Raw genomic sequence first — 15,856 nt, 5'->3', positions numbered from 1 at the left:
ATTGAATAAAAAACGATTAAAAAAAAACGATTAAAAAAAATGGACAAATCAGACTAAATTTTCATTTGGTGTTAAATTCTGGACAATTTTTTTTATTTAATTCATTTAAATTAATTAAAAATTTCAAAATTAATGAAATTACAAAAAATTAAAATTCAACTAAAACATTAAATAGAAATAAACAAATACACAAAATTAAAACTAATCAACTACACTAATAGAGGTGGTCCCCAACACTTTAACACCTAACCTACCTCTCCTTAATCTCCGTGCCCAAATAAAATGTCTTCATTATTGGAATGGAGGGAGTATTTTAGATCCCCTCCATATCATGTAACTTATTTAGTTATTTCCGTTGTCAAAGTCTAAAATGACCTTAATTTAAAATTTGGGCAATATAAATCCAGCTTAAAAGACCACCACCACCGTATAGTCGTTTCCCAGAAAAACAGATGACTACATTCTAAATCTAGATAATAATGCATTACACAAAGGGTAAAAAGAATGGTGTCAGGATCTACAATGTTATTGTTTACGCTTAAACTTGATTTTAATTTTATGAGACGGTGCGCTTGGGGCTGCATTTGAGCCTCCATCATTTCTGCTCACAGCCACATTTGCCGCCCCTTGCTGCTGAATAATACTCGCAGAAATACTCTTGTTATTTACTTCCGTTGCCGATGAAGCAGCTTCTTCCCGACCAACCGTACCTTGTCTAGTTTCAGGTTGCTGTTTTTTACTCCCTGACTCGACCCCGGTAGGGTGGTTATCCACACCTTCCACTCTCTTTTCTTGTATCAAAGGCACAATTTTGGGTTTTTCAGCGAGGAGCTTTGCCATTTCCTTCTCCTTACGCTTTTTTTCCTTCTTTCTTCGCTTCAGTTCCTTACGCTCCGGATCATCATGGTGCCTATCCTTTTTCCGCTTCTTGTCCTTATCCTTGTCTTTTTTCTTTTCCTTGTCTTTACCATGGGATTGCAGATCGGTGGGAGCTGAACTGCCTCCACCATCATACCTTCTGGTGTCGAGAGAGGCCAGATGGTTTTCACTTGTTTGATGCTCTCCATCACTTTTCTTCGTGGTGGTAGGTGAGGGGTGATCATCCACCGCAAGTGGGAAAGAAACTTTGCTTGAATCTGCAGTACATTGCAGTTCCTTGGAAAGTTCTTCTCCATCAATTGTGGGTTTAGCACGGCTTATACTGGCTGTTACTCTTGAACCAACATCATGGCATGAATTGGCATCCTCAAAGTTGTGATTGCCTGTACTGATGGTTTCGCCAAAGTTTCTATGTGGTGCGTCAACAGAGACTGAACTGCTTGCTCCACGATCAGCGTCGTTGAATCCATCTTGAGCATTCAAGATTCTAGTCCTGTCAGGATCCTCAGCCCGACTAGATGCTCTATCCGGATCCTCCGCCCGACTAGATGCAGCAGTCTGTCTGACCCTGATCTTTAGTTTTGGTTTCTTTAGCTCATGACTGATGGAAACGGTATCAGGTTCACGAGTAGCATCCCCAGAGGGCATGTTATCATGATGGACAAGGCCAACTGGTTCAATATCTTGACGATTGGCAAGTAACGTGTCACTTCTTCTGGAAGCCTCAATATCAACAAAAGTTTCAGGTTTCCCGGACGCCTCAGTAGTTTCAATGAAGGTGTTGCCCTTTTCCTCTGTGTCAATTACTGTGTTGGCTAAAGAGTTGGTAACTTGCTCAATTGGCTGATGAGCTTCAGCGGGCAAGGGCAATTTAGGGATAATTGTGAATTCATCTTCAGGAAGATGCAATACTGAGTTCCTCTGTTCAGGAGCATCAGAAGGAGCATCTGCTATCTGTTGAACAGCAGGAACCACAGAATCATCGAGTGCAGGAAATGGGACCGCCATAATCGGTTCATGTTTTTCTCGAACAGTTTCCCCTTCTGTATGACCTTCTGGAACCAACAAATTATGCGGCATATCAGATGCAGACGAAGGCTCGGGAGTCTTGGACTGCTTAATAAGAGCAGCAAAAATGCTCTTGAGTTCGCTACATGTCTTTGTATGTCCCATCCTGAGAGTCTCATCTCTTGGAACCCCGTACAGTGTTGGAGCCCTGAATATATAAAATGTTATCAGTAACAAGTGATTAAGGCATAGCAACAACTAATCCTTCATCAAAGAACTATAGATTATATTCACTCATATAGAACTAATGACAAACAACTTGAAAAGCTCAAAGGTTAGATTCAGTGAGAATACTATCTTTCATGAGAAATGAGAATCACGAATAAATCAATAAAATCCATATGTAAGTTGCTTGTAATGCACGAATAACCGTATTCGGTTAATGTGGTGAAATTTTCGTCTCCTACAAGATTCGAACCCAACCCAGGTGGAAATGACTATTCGTACATTACAAACAACTTATTCATGGATTCCTTCGTTAACTAAATATCTCACGATTATTTCGAATAAATATGCCCATAGATTTGAATATTTCATGTTCCAGATTTATTCTCATCTCTCACCACATTTAGCTATTCTCGTTGGATCCTCTCTCTCTATATATATATATGTATGGTTGAGATCTATTAAAAATGCTATCTTTCGTCGAAAATGATAATATAATGAATAAAATCTACGAATAAATCAATATGATGCACGAATAGCCGTATTCAGTTAATGTGATGAGAATAGCTATATGTATATTACATTAATCTATATTAACTTATTCGTTATTCTCATTTCACACAATTAATTTGAATAAATATTAGGGTTCATAGTGTTTTATGTCCCAAACTTTCGGCATTTTCCATAAAATGTCCTGAACTTTCATTTTTTCTTAAAACCTCGAACTTCCAAGTTTTTTCATAAAATGTCCCGCCATACAAAATCCGGTAACGGAAATATGACTTATCTCGCCAGATGAAATATTTTGGAAACCTCCATTGTTGGAAAACCATATTAGGATGTACGTGTACACACCTTTTGGCAAGAACGTGCAAAATGCAGAAGACATAGTGACGAAGCATAATATTGTTAAAGGCCAGAGGGCTTTCCAGCAAGCGCAAGAGCGAAACAAGTGTGTCACTCTTTATGCCATTGTCACCATTGGATTGATTAATCATCTGTGATATGCGCAAAGCACAGAGACCTAATTTGGTTTGTCCTGTAAAGAAGAATATGAGCAGATTCAGAATGCTTACTATGCAAACCTGATGAAATTATTGAAAAAAAAGCCAACATCAATGCATGTGATTAGGAGAACACAAAGACGTCAATTCTATAAGACCAAATGAGGAATGGAATAGAATATGCAAGCAACGTGAGAATCACAGGGTAAAGAGCCAAAGAAAACAAAAACCTCGTAGAGATGTCTCATCATTAAGGTACTCGATGAACAGTTTCAGTGCTGCATCTATTCCTTTACACTGAACTTCAAGTTCAACTAGGCCTCTGCTTGCAGCAATTCGAATTTGCCACGTCTTTGATACCCGATATGGTCTAATAAGTTCAACAACATGATCCTGAATAAGTGTGCACACTATGTTAGCAATGAATCAATCAAGCCATACACAAAAAAGCAGGGAAGAACTTACAAGAGGAATGAATTCTGATAGTTTGAGTGCCATTTGAGTAAGTGACTGGATACAACAGATTGTCAAAATCCCATTGTGACTTGGCATCAACCTGTTTTTAAAATTTTGAAAAATTAGAATTTTAAAATAACAAGCATTTTTTACAACCTAAACAAGTAGTTGGCAACTCAAATACTAATTGGCATTATTGTGTTATTCACGTTAAAAACAAAAGAGTCTAACATAATCCTTAAAATTAAAAACTTTCACGTAGACCGGCATCTTGTAACCAACAAACTATAATTAGTACCTGTCGAATTGCAAAAGACGATCAAGACGCTTCAGCAAGGAGGGTAAATAGATGACACTCTGTACAAGATCAACCACAAAAAATCAAAATACTGCTCAGCCCTCTGAATTTAGTTATTAATCAGCGACAGACTGACAAAACATGGATGATGGAAAAATTAAACCGAATTTCTAATAAACTAGAATAATGGATTTATGTCCTAAACTTGAAATTAGTACCTCAATGTAGCAGCAGGCCTCAAAATCTTATTCAGGTCATTTTTACCATTGGCATAAATTAGTTCTAAATCTATATTCACATATATGATCAATACTCGCCTTAGTTTTATATGCTGAAATTAAACCAAACATTCAATAAAGTTCACCAACTCTCCAGTCAAAGAGCTTATCAATAAGCTGCTCTATGATATTTAAAATACAAACATTTTCATGCAAAGAAATTATGTCCGAGAAAAATGAGTTCTGAATCATCTGCTTTGATATTACTTAGGCCAGCGTGAGGTGAAAAATGTCCTCATCCTCATGAGAAAGAAAATGTTGAAGATTGGTAAATTATAGGAGCAAAGATCCCCTATAAACGGAGCTGTCATTGCAATTGAAAACATAAGATTCTGGTGTCCTGTTAGCTAATGTTGCATCTCTAAAACATAAATTTAAATTATGATGAGCATCTATGAGACAGTATTGGCCACATACTGGAGAAGGCAATGAAAATTCATAAAGAGAAACTACATACATCTTCTTGTAAGAGAGAAACATGAGGGGAGGAAGAGGGAGCAGTGGCAACAAGAGCAAGCATCATCACTAAAGTGAATCATATCATATACCTGCTGTCCAAATTCAAGTTCGCCAACAGATTGGACCAATGCAGCTACCAAGAAAACATCCGAGTATGTGTTCCCACTGTTATCATTGTACTACAAGCATAATGCAGCCATAACAAAAATCAGGAAAAAGCAATCTCATTGGAACAATCAGTCAGCAATAAATTCAATCCCAAATATAAGAGGAACAACCTGACAAAAAACATGATTAGAACTTCAACTCAGAAACCCACAGGAACCGTGTAAAGAAAACATCTAATACAACAATGCATTTCCTTCTGTAGCAATAGTAGTAGTCTGTCAATCACAAGCAAACAGACACACTAAAAAATGAAGAGAATGGACCACAGCTAATTCCAAGGCAGTAGCAGTTTATTTCCATTGTCAAATTTACGAATAACCGAAAAGTCCAAAACTATATCACAACCATATACTCCCTCCGTCCCACTTATCTTGGCACATTTGCTTTGGGCACGGAAATTAAGAATAAAGGGTTAAGAGTATAAAGTGGGTAGGGTCCACTTATTTTATGTGTGTAGAGAAGGTAGGGACCACATACTTTTATTTGGAAAGTGCCAGTATAAATGGGACAAACTAAAAAGGAAAGTGTGCCAAATAAGTGGGACGGAGGGAGTACAGAGTACTAACTTCCTAACAAGGGCTCTTCTCAGTAGTGTATTGTTCACATAGCCAGTCCACATAGGCCTCTCAGTAGTGTATTGTTCACAGTGTTACCTTCAGAAGTTGCAGAATAAACTCAACAGCTTCTCTAGGGCTCTTCTTGTCTGAAGATCTGACCATAGCTATTGCATGTGGTATTGCCTGAAAAATAAGTACGATCTTATTTGATAATAAGAATAAGATATATTGTCTGCATTATTTGTATTGGAATATAATGCAGTTTTACTTTTCTTCATTCATTGATCAGTAGCAGATGCACTTCAATTCAACAGAAATGAGTCCAATAGTTGTTAAGCTAAACAAAATAAGACTCGGATATAGAACCCCAAGAAGAAGCAACATCATGTTAATAGGCAACCAGAACACACATGAAAGATCTAAAGAAATGAGAAATAAAAAGAAGGGTTTGAATATATTCTTCAAAAATAAGAAGAAACGGAGGAAAGATTGGCCTAAGTTCCTAACAAGCACCCTAGGGATTAAAGACTGATAGAGTCACATTAACAGAATCACAATTCACATATAGACAATAAGGGGCAACTACAAAACCCTCCGAATTCACATATAGACAATAAGTTTCCCCCAAACAATAAAATAAGAAGACGAAGAGGGGGAGGGTAAATGAGACAAACCATAAAAGTTATTTTTGTAACTGTGCCTAAATTATTTGAAACTTGATCAAGATACAAGAAAATATGTGAAAGATCAACAATGATGTGGAAGACTAGAATATAAGGAGGTTGAAGGTTTTATATAAGCGAGATGTTAGATTGTGAGAATGCTCGATGCAATTAAACTTTTCAGATCATATAGATAAGCAAAGAACAAAATAGATAAAAAAAAATGTCGCGTAAAATGGACTGTAAGAGTCATTCACCGATAGAAGCAACTTTGTATAAAGTGTAGACTTGTAAAAGTTCTCGCTTTATTTACAAGTCAATTCATAGAGGATGAAACCTCTTGTAAAAAGCATAAAAAGATAATGATGGGCACAAAAGGTTAATAAGACATTTACACAAAATACAGTGCTACTATCTGAAAAACATCTCATCCTACCTCAGTGCATTACCTCAAGTACAAAGTACTCCTGGAAATCATGGAAGTCATTTGGCCTATTAATAAAGAAGAACAGACAATTAACAACTTGACCTGATAATTGCAGAATTTATTTGAATTCCTGATAGAACTTAAAGAATCTACCTGGGAAGATTGATCTTTGGATCAAATCTTCGACTTTTATAAAAGTTTATCAGATGAAGCAAGCCAGCCCAGTCAGTGTCCTGATCAGACAGTAAAGCAAAAAATTAATAAAAGCAAACCAATAACCAGAATAACAAAACCAAACAGTGACAAGTTATGTTTCCAAGCAAGAGGAATAACAGTGACAAAAATGATCAATGTATTGTTATTCAATGTGACAAAATAATCACTAAGAACAAGAGCCGCTGCCTTTATGCTGTGCTCCATTACATAATGGAACAATAGAAGTTGATACCGTACATATGAGAAAATAACTTATTCCTACAAGCAAAGACAAAAATAACAAAGCCAGGACTCCACTGACATGATATGCATAACATAAGACATGCAAAGGCAAATTGACAGTCATTGATCTCAAAACCATAGACAAATTAATGTTTAAAATATAAAAAGATTTTGTTGCCTTACAAATTTAAAATGATTGAGACAATCAAATCAGGCAACAAGTACGGGCACATTAAGTCATCTAATGTTCCATAAATTAAATGTTTCACAAAGTGGAAAATGCATTGAATATACCTCACTTGTGGTAGCAGCCAATGCATATGCAGCCTGTATGCGAACTCTCCAGAAAGCCTGAATGAGAAAAATAGAAAGACAGAGTTGAGCAGACATAGATAAGGACAGACTAAACTAGATAAAGATGCAGGGTAAAAGGATGAGGACCTTGGAGTCAATGAGAAAATTATTTAGAGCATTAACAACGGAAAAGGAAAGTTGTGGCAATGCTTCCAATACTTCAATAGCTTGTGCCTGAGCAACAACGTCCTTATCCCTCTCCAACTGATTTATCTAAAGAGCAAATAAAACGGCATGAAGGTCCTGCGTTGGAGATATCAACAGAATAACAACAGCTCATCCCAAATTTCTTGCTACAACTGATTGACATTTCTTATAACTGGTAAAAAGTCATTTGTCAATATTAACTTTTGATCTAGCCTCCATTGTATTCATACATAGTGACACAAGTACAAATTATGACAAAAATAGTTAAAACACTTGGAAGAAACATTGATTCTAACATACTTTTGTGTGATTCAGAACTCCTTTTTGTATTCAATATTTCAATCTCCTTTTCACACTCTTGTGTATATAGAATATGAATAGAGAAGCAGCTCAATTTTATTAAAAGACCTTTATGATCAATAATTATTCATTAATAAGATCTCTTTTAATATTGATTTTCATAAAAATAGAAGAACACATTTAGAAGTATTAGACCCGAAATCAATTGCTCTACTATCTAGCTAGCTAAAGAACTTTTGTATAACTTTACTGACATTTCTTCTTTTGACTACGAAGTAAGAGTTCTGATCTGAGTTTCACACTCACCCACATTTGCACAGGTTGATTAAAATGTACTTCAGCAAGATATTCCATTTCTGGATCAGCGCGGAGCCACAATAGGGGAGACTCAGAACTGTGGTATCCATACAGAAATAATCATAGCAAGAGGTTAACACTCAGTAAGATTGGGTTAAAAGAAGGATTACGTAAAGGCATAATACACCAATACACATACTTGGGCCGCACATCAGTTGTGGGCACAGCATCACCATTGTCATCAGAACCATCAGCCTTGGTGCCCTTCTTGGTTTTCTGGAAGCGCTTTGAAGCAAGTTTAGAATGACACTGAATCTCCAGTAACTGCCAGGGTTCACCAGCCATGGGCAGAAAAGGGTGGTCATACATGCCATCGAGCTCGTGCACCCTTATACTCATCATCCCGGGCCACCCAACTACACCATCTCGATTTTCAGAATCAGGATTGATATTATCAATGCCTACCCAAGAATCAGGTCTAGAAGTGCATCCCCGCAGAACAGCTAATTCAATCATATTCTTTCTTTTGTTATAGGAAAATCCCATCCTAAGTGGAATGAAGGAATGTTAAGAGAAAAGTTATCGGTAAGATTACTTGAACAGCCAAAATACAATCAATGTAAATAGAAAATAGACAGCAAGAATCATACTTCAGCACTGGACAACCACAAGATCCAACCCAGCGAGGAAAGAACTCTTTAAGAAATGGCCGCTCAAGATTTCCGATTTTATTAGCAAAGTGACGGAACTGCCAGCAAACAATGTCAGAGTAAAACGTTAACAACAATACCATCATAAGAATCCGAGAAGATAATCATATACATATGTAGTTAAGAGACAAGAGAGAGAGAGAGAGAGAGATTGTGACATCAATGTAAGCTGGCCATGTACTTACTTTAAATTTTAAAACATAGCAAGATGGAAGCGGTGAAAGCAGCATTACATATTTGCCAAAATAACAAATCCAAAGTCTTCAGAGTAACATATTAATCACTTTTTACCATATAAGATATGTTGATTGCAATTATGGGTAAAGTATATGCATTAGTAACATTGAGTTGGACTCGGCATATCACATTTGATTCTAATATTTTACTGCAGATAAAATGCCATGAAACAATATCTGAAGCTTTCAGATGCTACATGATTGTTTAATCAGAAAGAAAAGAAACAGAGTACTCAAATAAGACTAGGCATCCTCTACTAGAAAGAAGTTGGAGCATTTAAATCGACCATCCTACTTTCCACTTGTCCAAATGTATGATTTTTTTTTAATAAAATAACCAAAACTAAAAAGAAATGACCTGAAATGCATGTCCAAGATAATCTAAGTTATAGTGGTAAATTTGAAGGTGAAGAACCAACTTTGGTGAAGGTCAAACTTAAGAGACCAACTGGACCTACAATCCAGCCAGAATGCAGTTCTGCATACCCATACCCATAACATGGTCCAGGGAACTATAATGAAGAGCATACTTTTACCACCTTAAAAGTACACTACATAGGCACCTTGTAAGGTAGAGCACAAACAGCTTGCTAGCAATTCTCTTTCGGCATGACAACATCATAACATCTATCCACTAGAAGACGCAATAGCTTTTTTGTTATTGTAAGACAAGACTACGTGTTTAAGTTTGCTTTGAGGATTGGAGGAGAAACTATACCTTGGAGACTATGCTCCCTAGTAAAAATTAGATTGATGCTAGATAAGTTCACTTACACCATCAGATGACGGAATGCAAAGAGCATGAAAACAAATAAAGTAATAACATAAGAAGGGGGGGGGGGGAGCCTATAAAGTTACCTCTTTGGTGCTCAGTGTTCTCAAAGAACGATTACCATCTCGAGCCCTCAAAACAATATTCTGTAGAATCTGTGGATGGAGAAGACTATCATAAACTCACAAACATAAAGAAAGGTTAGATACCGGCTGAAGAGACCAGATGTAGTAATCTAAGAGTAATAAATTCCCCTAGCATCTAGAATCCAACAAGCACACCTTTCAGGGGCTTTGAGAAGACAGTATCAATGCCCTATCACAGGAGATTACTATGCTACAAAAATCGTAGCTTGAAACTATAAAACTCGAACAAAGAGGGGGATTACCTTTAGACAGAAATAAAAAATGGAATGATATACCATATAAAGACTTGGAGTGGGGAATTTTGATTAAAAAATATCATGCCTACTACAAAGAAAGGAAATGTGAGTGTCTCTGTAAGTGTGTTTGTGTGCATACGAAAGCATTTTCTGAAAACATATTAATCTAAAGAGAAAGAACAAACAATTACTTGGACACAGCTTTATATAACTAAATTCAAGCTTTTGGCTTCTTACTTTACGAAAGGACTCCGGACCCATCTGCTTCTCCAACATTTGAAGGACAGCTACCTATTATAAACAAAGAGAATTAAGCCGAAAGCATGAAAGTCCAGATGTGAATCTAACCAACCAACCAAAAAGAACTTACAGATTTCCATGATCTTATTTTTCCATAAAAACCAATGCACTGGGTGCCATACAAATCCTTAGAAGCAGCACTGGAGCTCAAGGTAGTAGCACCACTATCATCTGCTTGGCATACAGCACAATTGGCCTGCGATATTATATAGGTAAATTGGCCAATTCAATACAGTGTATACACTCTTTAGTATGCTTGAGAGCGGAATTTATAAAACAATAAAATACATAATCTCCAAAGTTCACCATGATGTCCATCACTCCTTCATGACACAAAATGTTGGGTCATGTTTAGGTAATGATTCACATAAGACGGTGCAAACCTACTCTTCACTTTTGTCAGTCAGCAGTATGCTGAAAGAACAAACACTAACCTTGTCCTATTCATTCTCATAGCATACATCACTATATTTTAGAAGTATAAACACAACCAGAAGCTATCATTGCATATTCACAATATTCTCAAATTTGACTCATTTCCTTAACTTGCTAAGTGCATACAACAAAGAAAGATTTGAAAAAATGAACTTCGAAACGAGTCTTGTGGGTTCAAGGAAGTGAAGATGTTCAGATATAATTTTCCACTTTCATGTATCAAATATTGGATCTCAGGAGAAAACAAAAATAAAATATAAACCACAAAAATTATCTTTGGAATATATTAATATCAAAATGAAACTAATTTCCAAGTCCATATCAATTACCAACATGGGTAACATATGGCTCAAAATCACCAAAGGAAATATTTAGGAAGATCTGAAAAAAGAATATACAAAAATAGTGGAAGTTGCCCATGCATTAGATAGTCACCACATAATCACTTGTACTAGTTTTGGGTAAAGATACCCTTTCATGTAAAGGTCATTAGCCTTTCCGGGGGAGTAAGGTGTGGAATGTGGATACGAAGCCTGTCAAGAGGTATTTTCTCTTGGTCACTTTACAAAATCAGTGAATTGAAACAAAGAATGGTATGAATTGCTCAACATGTAAGGAATTCTGACACATCCCAACTAAATAGATAAAAAGAAGCATTGCAGGTTCCAGTGCTTAATTACAGATTACTTCTAATTTAACTAACTCCCATCACAGCAACACATTATCAACCAATATGAAATAATATTATGTCTAACATATGAAACAAAACATAAAATTTCAATTTAAGTGGTTGAAGAATCATTGAACCTTGTATCTTCTATAGCGCGCTTCATTGTTTCCCAGAAACCTCTTAATAAAAGAATCAGTAAGAAACCCAGCAAGACCCTCCACCAACCACTCTGACAGAAATATTACAGCAACCATATCAGATTGAGATTTTTCCATAGTTAATGGTACAAACATCTGAATTAGCTTATCACCATCATTTGGTGCTTCAGGGGTGATATATACTCCGAACCACTGTCTGGCAAGAGCATAAGCAAGTTTAATCCTCGTCTCTATAGTCTGCAGAAAATCCATCACCGGAAACAGAAATAATAAGGGAAACTTGACTAGAGTAGCTTTCTTTTAATTTTCATTAGCTAGAAAAGGTCTAATAACAAAATGAAAGCAGGATGGTCAAAAGGATATATAAATTACTCACAGCTTACAAGGAAACTATTTCATAAGCATACCTGATCAATGAGCTTCTCATCAAACAGAAGATGAGAGCTGAAGATACTCGTAGAAGCTCCTGAACTCCATGAGGATACCGTCATCTCAGGAGCAATGAACACTTGTGTGTATGATCCAAATGGAAATGATGCAGAGAGGTAATCCTCATAGTGGCTAGTGAAAAATATGTAGAAAATTAATATTGGATCAGATACAATTGACCGAAATTCCAAGTGCATTGTTCTAGAAAATGGCAAATCAAACTCCGACGAGATAAGTGAATTTCAAATACTGGTTATATCAATGAGGGGTCACAATCAAGACAGCAAAGATCAATATTAGGCAATACCTGAAAGCATTGTAGAAAAATACCACTGTATTCCGCAGCTTTGACAAGTTAGAAGGTAGACAAAAGTATGAGAGCAAACCACGATGTCGATCAGGAAGAATTTCAAATGGTGCAACTGCCAGAGATATCCATTGAGCAGCTACAGGAACATCTAGTTTATAAACATATGTCTTCTGTGGTGGATCATCCTTGGTCAAAACCTACAAGAGAGGATTTTCCGGTGACATTTCAAACAAAAGAAAATATCCTGGCACTGTTTAAGCATAAAGCATTAAGGAATTATAAGAACGTTTGCAAAGAAGTTTTTTACTCAAGCAAGAAAAAAGAATCACTAGAGCATTGCTATGCTAACTCTATGTCTCAATATGAATCACACTTTCATTTACAAAGGAATGCCATGTAAAAAACAGAGTTAAAGCAAAACCTAAGAACATACAAGTTCAATGTAGTGGTCAAATGCTAAAAGCAGACATTTTTTATCTCTAATTCCCAAATATCTCAAGATACGCATTCCCTCAGTCTTCACCAAGCAATCTCTTAAATTTTGCATGCTAAACAATTACCTTAAAGAAAATCTAATATGCCAACCCATCTTCTTAAAGTTGTGAAGCGGAAGAGTTTCAAGCACTAGTTATTAGAAGCTTGATGATAGGATAGTCGCATCTCATATATAAAGAGAAGCAGTGAGAATTATAAAGATCCTTCATGGAGGGAATAGATATTTCTCCAGCTTACCCATTTGCCATATGTTAGCACTCGACACTCAACAGCAAACATAAATAAAAAAGAATGATTCAATTTGAAATTTTCTGCACCCTATTTAGTAATTAACATCTCTTTTAGCTATTTAGCTTGAAATCAGAAGAGGGAATATATGCAGTTCCTCAAAACTTTTTTGCCTGAACATTTATCGTTCTATCCTTTTTACCTGATGAAGTAAGGTTCCGGAACTAACTGCGACAAGATCACTGGCCACCGTAAATTCAAGGTCATAACTGAACAAAATACAGAATAATTTATTGTAAGCATAAGAATGCAATTTTATTAAAATTCTTTAAGTTGGCACTTATAGCCTTGCAAATACCAGCAACACTGCACACTGTCGTCCAAACAAGGAAACCAGCACCGTGCACGCCTCAACTGGTTGTCTGTATGCAAGACATTGCCATTAAAATGAACCCCCGTCTCTGCTTTTTCAACCCAATATTCAATGCGCACAAGTTTCACATTCTGCACTGGCCTACATCATAAGTAAGAAGCAGCAAAATCTCATAAGACTGTCTGAAAGAGAACACTACAACGTAGTTGAGCACAAACCCCAGAACCATTTGCAGGGAGTGGTGACATAGAGAAAAAATAATTTCTCATAAGAAACCGACTCATGCATATGGGAAAAGGGTTAAAGTAAAAAATAGATTGCATGTCTAATAAAGCCATTGTCCACATTAGACGGCAAAAATTGATTTTAGTTGTACCTTTTTTGAGGCATCATATGTCGATTTTTCTATCTACTCGATGCAATATAGTGATACTATTAAGCATCTCTACGGAACCTAATATCTTGAACATATCACGTAAAGAGTAACAAATAGTCAAATAGTATCCAAGAACTTTATGACTAAACATCTATCATGAATCTCATTTATTACTTTTGCCTTGTAATGAGTATATATCAGAAATCACTAGGGATGAGATTTTGATCGCATTGCAGGAACATCCTAGGACCATGTCACATGGCATACATAAAACTTGGATTGCATCCACACATCAATAAATTAGAAGTTGTCAAATAGAGCATCTAAATAGAAAGTAAAAGCAGCGACGATTATAATTTCAAAAAACCTGTTAGCATCAGCCAAGGCAGGTTCACCATTGTCCACCTGCATATATTCTTCTTGATTGTCGTCCATTTTAGTGGTCTTGCTACACATTATCAGTAAATTTGGAAGTAATTCGATCTCAAGAGATGACAAGTAAACAGACCCGGAGGCATCAGCAGCTGAAGTAGCTGATGAAACCACGGACCATCTATCCTTGGGGTCCAGATGCTGATAGTGAGGGAAGACTTCAAACATTGCTGGCTCTCCTTCAACCGTAACATTTTCAATTTCCAAATTATCTGCATGCAAACCCACTATTCCATTGTCCGGTATAGCTATTTGCAGTTCTGTGTACCTGAATTTGTAGATTCCATAACACATAAGAAAAAGTTACACTCCACCATTTTATTTTATTTTTAAAAAAATTATGGCATTTCATTTCAGACTCAGTTTCTCTTTTTCTTTCTCCCTTCATAAGAAACAAAGGAACCTTAAAGGGGAAAAAACTGTACAAGGTTAACCCCCCCCCCCCCCAAGTATAAAGGTCATCCATTCTAGAAATATAGTTCCAGTTCCCAACTAGGTCTGAATCAGAACAGCCTTTATATTTATGATTTGATGCCAACCAAGCTACCTAAAGACCCTAAGAATTTTATTTTTTTTAAAAGAGAGAGTTGAAATCAAGAAACACACCCATAGATTCGGCGGCGGTCCATGTCAATGGACAGACAGAGTTTCTGATGCTTGACAACTGCCTCTGAATTACTATTATCTCCATCTCTCTGCTCTTCATTCTTTGCCTTTTTAGCCTTCGCCATTTCAAGTTTTCAACATCTGCAGGTAGAATACATGCATGCATTACTTTCGTTGTGCATCAAAGATTGTGAATAAGCTCTATTTCGCAGGGTTATAAAGCCATTCCCTTTTGTCACTATCACATTTAAGCTGAATTAAGGTTGAGCAATGGTTACAGCTCAAGTATGCTGAACTCAAATATGTTAATGTCCATACATTCCAGAACATGCAATACTTCAAAACCAGACTACATAACACCGACCAATCCCAACTCTTCAATACCTCTAACAACATAAAATACGTCTTAGTAGCTGAATTACGCTAAAAGTAACACTCCCAACAGTCATCTTCCCAATCTAACTAGACAAAACGATCAACGTTCATTAGAAATAGAACAACACAGCATGTATATTAAGAAAAAATACCGATATAAAATTTTCAATGGCAGCCGTGGATCATCAAACGCAAGGCCTATGTTCTGCCAAATTATGGCTCAATTAAATAGCAGCAGAGGTGTCGCCGCTTTGTTCACCGGCGGCGTGGTGGCTGCAGCACCACCGCTGGCGAAGCCTCCTATTCCCTCTTTTTCTTTCGATTTTCTCCAATAAGTTAGTGAATTCGAAATTGAGGAAGCAGTTTCGATTAGTTATGGCGTTGAATTCACGAGTTAAAATTGTTAGTAAAAAAAAGGGGTAGAATCTGCTAGGGCACGGAGCAAGAGATTGCGGGGTGATTGAGTATCTGATACGTCGCGGGAGTAGGAGTATAAATAAGCAGAAGGTCAAATGGATGGGATTTTCGCACGAGATAAAAAAGGAAATCTCCTTCTTTCTTTCTTTCTCTTTTTACCTAAAAATAAGGAAATTACCCTCCTCCTTTCTTTCT

At 36.6% G+C, this 15,856-nt stretch overlaps 1 protein-coding gene across 1 annotated transcript; it reads right to left on the bottom strand.

Moving 5' to 3' along the window:
* Positions 1–376: 376 nt before the first annotated feature.
* Positions 377–15,787, bottom strand: LOC130996691 (transcription initiation factor TFIID subunit 2-like). The gene is made up of 26 exons (XM_057921989.1): positions 15,397–15,787; positions 14,870–15,010; positions 14,199–14,531; positions 13,441–13,596; positions 13,285–13,351; positions 12,357–12,556; positions 12,028–12,181; positions 11,773–11,857; positions 11,600–11,691; positions 10,428–10,553; positions 10,295–10,348; positions 9,762–9,830; positions 8,608–8,705; positions 8,157–8,504; positions 7,967–8,054; positions 7,301–7,426; positions 7,154–7,210; positions 6,575–6,654; positions 6,444–6,486; positions 5,429–5,515; positions 4,697–4,786; positions 3,871–3,929; positions 3,582–3,672; positions 3,347–3,509; positions 2,968–3,151; positions 377–2,095 (listed from the first exon to the last, which is right to left on the bottom strand). Exons 2-26 carry the CDS (start codon positions 14,992–14,994, stop codon positions 526–528), a joined length of 4,545 nt encoding a protein of 1,514 aa, XP_057777972.1. The 5' UTR covers positions 14,995–15,010; positions 15,397–15,787; the 3' UTR covers positions 377–525.
* Between the last annotated feature and the right edge of the window lie 69 nt (positions 15,788–15,856).

Source organism: Salvia miltiorrhiza, chromosome 8, assembly GCF_028751815.1.
Source record: "Salvia miltiorrhiza cultivar Shanhuang (shh) chromosome 8, IMPLAD_Smil_shh, whole genome shotgun sequence".
Taxonomy (NCBI): domain Eukaryota; kingdom Viridiplantae; phylum Streptophyta; class Magnoliopsida; order Lamiales; family Lamiaceae; genus Salvia; species Salvia miltiorrhiza.
The sequence above is the reverse complement of the archived record's forward strand: the minus strand, read 5'-3'. Positions and strand labels throughout refer to the sequence as shown.

Excerpts from the sequence above, each read along its gene's own strand:
- LOC130996691 (XM_057921989.1), bottom strand. The coding sequence starts at position 14,994 with ATGGCGAAGGCTAAAAAGGCAAAGAATGAAGAGCAGAGAGATGGAGAT. Across the intron at positions 12,182-12,356 it reads TTTTTCTACAATGCTTTCAG|CCACTATGAGGATTACCTCT; the intron begins GTATTGCCTAAT and ends ATTTTTCACTAG. Across the intron at positions 3,152-3,346 it reads TGATGAGACATCTCTACGAG|GACAAACCAAATTAGGTCTC; the intron begins GTTTTTGTTTTC and ends TCTTCTTTACAG.